Source organism: Acomys minous (genome assembly GCF_964271855.1).
Source record: "Acomys minous genome assembly, chromosome: 2".
Lineage (NCBI taxonomy): Eukaryota > Metazoa > Chordata > Mammalia > Rodentia > Muridae > Acomys > Acomys minous.
In genome coordinates this window covers 71,258,213-71,265,096 of record NC_140484.1, presented here as the reverse complement: position 1 = coordinate 71,265,096, position 6,884 = coordinate 71,258,213, and the positions used below count along the sequence as shown (strand labels likewise).

Here is a 6,884-nt window from a genome sequence, read left to right as displayed (position 1 = left end):
TATTTTTGGTGGTCTGGGTTGTAGGGGGTCCCTCGAGATTTCTGCCCGAGGGCCGAACTGCGGGGTTCAGTCTGATCAGCTCCACCCAATCATGTGGTCACCGAGCTCCGCCCCTGCCCCAGTTCCTGTTTCGGCCCCTGGGCCTTCTAGACGCATCGGTCTCCTAGTCCCGCTGGGGCTGCCGCGCTGCCCGGGATGGGGTCCCGCCGGCGCTTGAGTCATCCCTTCTTGGGGTCACGAGGCGCCTCAGCCCCTCCGTGACTGTCGGCACTTGGGGTGCGGCGGCTCTCAGGATGAAGGGCTGCGAGGGGGACGCGGGCGAGCAGGCCCCGCTGAACCCGGAGGTGGACAGCCCCGCGGGCTCGGCCACTTACCGGGAGTTCGTGCACCGCGGCTACCTGGACCTTATGGGGGCCAGTCAGCACTCTCTGCGGGCGCTCAGCTGGCGCCGCCTCTACCTCAGCCGGGCTAAGCTCAAAGCATCCAGCCGCACATCTGCTCTGCTGTCGGGCTTCGCCATGGTGAGGGGCGGGAAGCGGGTACGTCGGGTGGGTGAAGCACATGGTGGGTCGAGGAGGCAAGAGATTGGGTCCCCAGTAAGTGCAGGACGGAATCAAAGGGTTACTTTAAGAGGGGTATAGGAAGGAACGAAATCCCAAGGGTCTGGAAAAGCCCTTTATGTCGGGGACAGGATTGTAGTAGGCACAGAGGAATAGAGACTGAGGAAGACCCGTCCCAGAAGTGCCATGGAAGAAAGGAGTGAAGAGCTCAGCAGGGCAAAGAGATGGGGAAAAACTGCTCCCACCGAAGTGACTTGGTTACCAGGTTCTCGAGAGCTGAAAGGCAAGTCAGCTGAACGAGACCCGAAATCAGATCAGGGCAAGGGACGTGGGGTATGGAAGTCACCAACTGTAGGGTCCGTCCCTCAGGAACATAGCCCCACCTCTCAGAAGGCCCAGAGAATGCTAGAATCGCCGGGAAAACGAAGAAGCCGGTGAGGAAGCTGCTGGGAAAGGAAGCTGATCAGGGAGCTAGCGGATGGGTCTGATAAGCTGCAGGTGTGGGAGGATAATGTCAGCTAACGGGCCCAGCTGTGGCCTCGGGAAGTGGCACTGAAGAAGATTCCGGAGTGCGGTCCTGGTGCCTCCCTACTTAAGGCCAGCTGTGCGACCCCAAGGCGACCTCCACTCCCACTCCCGTCAGTAGGGAGTTGTGAGATCATAGAAGGTGCTGTGTTTGTGGTTTGCCAAGCTTGTCCAGGGGGAGCCGGGCGGCTTATGGGGACTCTATAGAACCTGCGTGTTGTCAGAACAAGGCCCACCCAGCAAGGGAGGGTCAGAGCGATGTGCTAACTGGGCTGGGTGGAAACTGATGTTTTCACACGCAGCAGGGGAAGGGTGTGGAGTGAACCTCTGCTAGTTTAAGTTTTCTCCACACGATTAGCAGGAGGAGAAAGCAGCCCTGGAGGGAGAGCAGCCTTCAGAGCGAACCCTTGGCCGGGTCGTGGTGGTGCATGCCGTTAATCCCAGTACTTTGGGAGGCAAAGGCAGGCAGATCTCTGTAAGTTCAAAGCCAACCTGGTTTACATAGGTTCCAGGACAGCCAAGGCTACACAGAGAAAGAGAAACCCTGTGCCCAAAAACATAACAAAACAAACAAAGAATGTATCCTTGTGTAAGTAGACATTGGTGGGGGCTAACTAAGATGAGGTCAAATAAGTAACTTAGGTTTTGTTTTGTTTTGTTTTTAAGTAGGTTAGGACCTCCCTTTGCTTTGCAACCTCAGTATCTGAATGAAAACTGTAATCCCAAAGGTTGCTCTTGGCCTATGATGTTTGTAAGGGGCCCAGATTCCCCAAAGCAGCCCACTGTACCTGATGAGGATGGCGTCCCGTCGCCCCCATCAGCACCACCTAAGAAGGGCACAGCGACTTCTACCGCCAGCCCTGTGGTCCAGCCTGCAGAAGTGGCAGGTCGATGGACAGCGTAAGCCAGGGCCTTCTCTGAAGATCAGCAGGCTGGATGGTCCGACCCTTCAGGAAACGAGAATCTAGACTGACCCAGATCCCTGTTCGTGAAAACACCTGCCTACTATCTATCTGCCGTGGCCCAGTTTCCCAAAGTAACTCATTTTCTTTTTATTCAGTCTTTCTTTCTTTCTTTGATTTTTTTTTTTTCGAGACAGGGTTTCTCTGTTTTAGGCCTTGGCTGTCCTCGAACTCCCAGAAATCAGCCAGCCTCTGCCTGCTGAGGGCGGGGATTAAAGGCGTGCGCCACCCCCACCGCACCCTGCCAAATACTCACCTTCTTACCACCACTGCCTTCCTCCACCCCCTTCTAGCCCCGGGGTAATCTCAGGGATCCTTAAGAAACAAATGAGGGGGCAATCCTTTTAACCCCAGGTGGCCTGAGGTACATTAACAAATGATATTCAAAGGCTGTGAGTCTAGCCTAGTTAGTAGAGTGCCTCTGTCCAGGAAACACTAGGTTCAGTCTCTAGTATAAACCAGATATGGTGGAGCCCACCTATAGAGGCCTAGCTAGCACTTGAAGTAAAAAGAAAAACAAACAAAACAACCAAGGTTGTCTTTGGTTATACAGAGAGTTCAGGGCTAGCCTGGGCTCCACGGAATCCTACCTCAGCATTCAGTACTCAGTACCTGGCAAGGTGCTTACAGAGTCGGTGTCACTCTATGGCAGTTTTTCAGATGTGAAAACAAGGTCTGAGATGCTGTAAGACTGCACAGCAAGCTAACTGACAGGATTTTGACTTCAGCAGCCTGGCTTTAGAGCCTAAATTTGCACATCAAGTCAATGCTTGCAATATCCAGGCCAGCTGGGTGGAGTCCTGTGGTTAAGACTCTCTGACCTGTCAAAATTGAATAGCCATGATCCTTCTGTCAGGGTAGCTGTCGTATTTGGATGCAGACCTGGTGTGACTAGAGCTGCCAAGCTTTTAGATTAATTTGGAAAATATGAAGCTCCTTGAATTTTTAAAAAAGATTTATTTACTAGTACATATACAGTTTTCTACCTGCAGGACAAAAGAGGGCATCAGATCACATTATAGATGGTTGTGAGCTACCATGTGGATGCTGGGAATTGAACTCAGGACCTCTGGAAAGGCAGTCAGTGCTCTTAACCTCTGAGCCATCTCTCCAGCCCCCAAAGCGTCTTGAATTTTAAGAGTTGGCAATTACTACTTGTTTTGTTTTGTTTGTGACAAGGCTTCTCTGTGTAGTCCTGGCTGTCCTGAAACTCACTCTGTAGACCAGGCAGGCCTTGAACTCACAGAGATTCTCCTGCCTCTGCCTCCTGAGTGCTAAGACTAAAGGAATGCACCACCCCTGCCTCGCCATGTTTGGGTTTTTGTTTTTGTTTGTCTTATTTTTTGAGACAAGGTTTCTCTGTGTAGCTTTGGCTGTCCTGGACTCGCTTTGTAGACCAGGCTGGCCTCGAACTCACAGCGATCCACCTGCCTCTTCCTCCCTAGTGCTGGGATTAAAGGTGTGTGCCACCACGCCTGGCTTGGTTTTTTTTTTCTTTTTTTTTTTTTGGTTGTTGTTGTTTTTTGTTTTGTTTTTGTTTTTTCAAGATAGGGTTTCCCTGTGTAGCCATGGCTGTCCTGGACTCACTTTGTAGACCAGGCTGGCCTTAAACTCACAGTGATCCACCTGTCTCTGCCTCCCAAGTGCTGGGATTAAAGGCGTGCGCCGCCGCCGCCTCCACCACCAACAACTGGCCCTTGCTTTTGTTTTTTAAGTGCCTTGGGCGATAATCTGTGCCTGGATCTATTCATAGCAGTTAATGTTTATTATCTAACTTACCTTTCTCAGTGAGCCTATTATCCCCCTTTTTTAGGTAGGCAGTTGAGGGAGGCACTTGCTCAAAGATTACACAGCTGGCCAAGGTAGCGCATGACTGTGATCCTACTTAGGGCATTGACGTAGGATGGTAGTGAATTTGAGGCAAGTGTAGACTAATGAGACTGTTGGAGCAAATTACAAATTGTAGTGCTAAGAATCGACCCAAGCAGCCCAGAGGTTTTTGTTTGCTTGCTTGCTTTGGGGCTTTTGTGACTTTTTATTTTGTTTTGTTTTTTGAGACAGAGTTTCTCTGTGTGATAATAGCCCTGGCAGTCCTGGAACTCTCTTTGTAAATCAGGCTGACCTCGAACTCACAGAGAGCTGCCTGCCTCTACCTTCTGAGTGCTAGGATTAAAGGCATGCGCCACCAGGCCTGGCTGTGACTTTAAAAAAAAAAGAAAAGAAAAGAAAAGATAGACAGACAGACAGACAGACCGGGTGTGGTGCGCACGCCTTTAATCCCAGCACTTGGGAGGCAGAGGCAGGCAGTTCGCTGTGAGTTCTAGGCCAGCCTGGTCTACAAAGCCAGTCCAGGACAGCCAAGGCCACACAGAGAAACCCTGTCTCGAAAATAAAACAAAACAAAAAAGGGGTCTCTATGTAGCCCTAGCTGGCCTGGTACTCCCTAGTTCTGGGAATAAAGACGTGTTTCACTACAACCAAAACTTCCAGGTTCTTTCGCGGTTACGTTTCAATAAGTAGCACAGGCTACTCTCAAACTTGAGATGTCCTGGACTCTATAGACCAGGCTGGCCTCAAATGCACAGAGATCCCGCCTGCCTCTGCCTCCCAAGTGCTGGGATTAAAGGTGTGCGCCACCACGCCTGACTTGAGTCCCTGCTTTTTAACCAGCATGTTAACCATGGAAAACCTCAGAAAAATGTTAGCCCCTTTGATAGCGAGATGGAGAAATCAGCTGAACCTGCAAGGCAGGGTGACTTACCCCAGGGCTCAAGAGAGCTGAGGCAGGAGGATCACAAATTTCAACTCGACCTGGGCTGCCTAGCAAATTCCAGACTAGCCTAAATTATAAGAGTAAGACACTTGCAAAAGGGGGGTGGGGCTGGGCAAACTTAGTATCTTCTTCTCGGCACTGAGTTTTAGGGATGCTGCAGCGATTCTAAAGAGGCAACACGAAACACCCGACACCGACACACTACAGGGACTCAGTGTCTTCCCTCTTGTGCCCACAGGTGGCAATGGTGGAGGTACAGCTGGAAAATGACCATGACTACCCACCAGGCCTGCTAGTGGCGTTCAGTGCCTGCACCACCGTGTTAGTAGCTGTGCACCTGTTTGCACTCATGGTCTCCACTTGTCTGCTGCCCCATATCGAAGCCGTGAGCAACATCCACAATCTCAACTCTGTCCACCAGTCACCACACCAGCGACTCCACCGATACGTGGAGCTGGCCTGGGGCTTCTCCACTGCCTTGGGCACCTTTCTCTTCCTGGCTGAAGTTGTTCTGGTGGGCTGGGTCAAGTTTGTGCCTATTGGGGCACCCATGGATAAAGCAGCTCCTGTGTCCCAGGTGCCACCCGTGACTGTCTCCCTCAGTTTACCTTCCAACCTCACACCATCCCCTGCTTCTGTGGCCACGTCACAGCAGCCTTCCAAAGCCTGCCCACCCCGGCAAGTGTGTGGTGGTAGCCATGGGCCAGGCTGGCAGGCAGCTATGGCCTCCACAGCAATCATGGTACCTGTGGGACTTGTGTTTATGGCCTTTGCCCTACATTTCTACCGATCCTTGGTGGCCCACAAGACCGACCGCCACAAGCAGGAGCTTGAGGAACTCAGTCGCCTGCAGGGGGAGCTGCAGGCTGTGTGAGCCTGGCTTTAGACTGTTGTAAGCATTGCCTCAGAGACCCCAGGGATCTGTAAGACCTCATTCCTTGCCCCGGGCTGAAGCCACCTGTAAGCTTTCAGGTTGAGGCCAAATTCCTGCTCACAGTCCCACTCTCTCAGGGATGATCCCTGGCATCCTGCACAGTGGACTTTGTAAGCGCCACTCTGCTTGGCTGGAGGAACACAAGAACAAGAATGCTCTCAGTCTAAGGATCCTGGGGTAGATGAAAGGAGGCCCTAGTGGGATCCTTGGAGGTGCTGAGCGGTTGCTTGCTCCTCTACAGAAAGGTGACATACCTGCACAGCTGTACTCCAAGGCAGGTGGCCCGCCCATGTGTGTACTGTCTTAACAGTTGGCATCCTGGGAGAGGTTTTGCCTGTCATGGTTCTGATGGGCTCCCCATCCCTGGTTTGGCAGCTGTAGACATCTGGATGTTTGTTCCTAGGATGAGCTGCTTTCCACTGGTGACCTGTGGTGCTGCCTCTCCCACCGCCGCAGGTTTGGGCATCTGGCTCTCACGGTCTTTGGCCAGCGCTGGAAGAGGGATCTTGGCAGACTGAGGGTTTGTGCAGCTAGCTTGACTTCCTGACAAGGGTTGGGGGAGTTTGTAAGGGAGGAAGTTCAGCCCTCAGAATGCAGAGCCCTTCAGACACTGAATTCATGGCTGTGGGTAGGTGGGGAAGTTGGTTTGAGCTAGGGTCTCACTATGTAGCTCTGGCTGTGCCGGAGCTTGCTGTGTAGACCAGGCTGGCCTTCAACTCACAAGAGATCCGCCTGCTTCTGTTTCCCAAGTGCTGGGATTAAAGGTGTGCGCACCGTTGCCCAGCTCAGACACTGAATTTTTGATGCACCTTGTTTTGTAAATAAATGTGTGTCTCACATGTGTTCCTACGGCTGTGAATGGGGGAAGATTACTTTTTCCTAAGGGTGACGTGGAAGGTATGAGTCCATTGGGTGCTGATAACAGCTGTTAAGTTCCGAATGTGGTAACAGTTACTCTGAGCCTAAGGCCTCTGAACTCTGGGGATTAAATTTCTTTCTTGAGTGATCCTTAATCCTACGGAATTATTGAAAAGTTCTCTCATTTAGTTGCCACAACCACTGCAATAAACATGTTTTCTTTTTTCAAATTATTTTTATTTATATGTACTGGTGTTTTGCCTGGTTCACAT

General features: G+C 51.6%; 1 protein-coding gene across 2 annotated transcripts; it reads left to right on the top strand.

Moving 5' to 3' along the window:
- The first annotated feature begins 108 nt into the window (after positions 1 to 108).
- ORAI3 (ORAI calcium release-activated calcium modulator 3) lies at positions 109 to 6,845 on the top strand. Of its 2 annotated transcripts, none has more exons than XM_084772818.1 (2): positions 109 to 539; positions 5,059 to 6,845. In XM_084772818.1, exons 1-2 carry the CDS (start codon positions 294 to 296, stop codon positions 5,692 to 5,694), a joined length of 882 nt encoding a protein of 293 aa, XP_084628944.1. In that variant the 5' UTR covers positions 109 to 293; the 3' UTR covers positions 5,695 to 6,845. The 2 variants fall into 2 exon arrangements, with proteins under 2 accessions (XP_084628944.1, XP_084628945.1); XM_084772819.1 differs by having other exon boundaries at positions 111 to 521.
- Positions 6,846 to 6,884: the final 39 nt, after the last annotated feature.

Coding starts and splice junctions, on each gene's coding strand:
- ORAI3 (XM_084772818.1), top strand. CDS start 294: ATGAAGGGCTGCGAGGGGGACGCGGGCGAGCAGGCCCCGCTGAACCCG. Junction 540..5,058: donor TGGTGAGGGGCGGGAAGCGG/GTACGTCGGGTG, acceptor TTGTGCCCACAG/GTGGCAATGGTGGAGGTACA.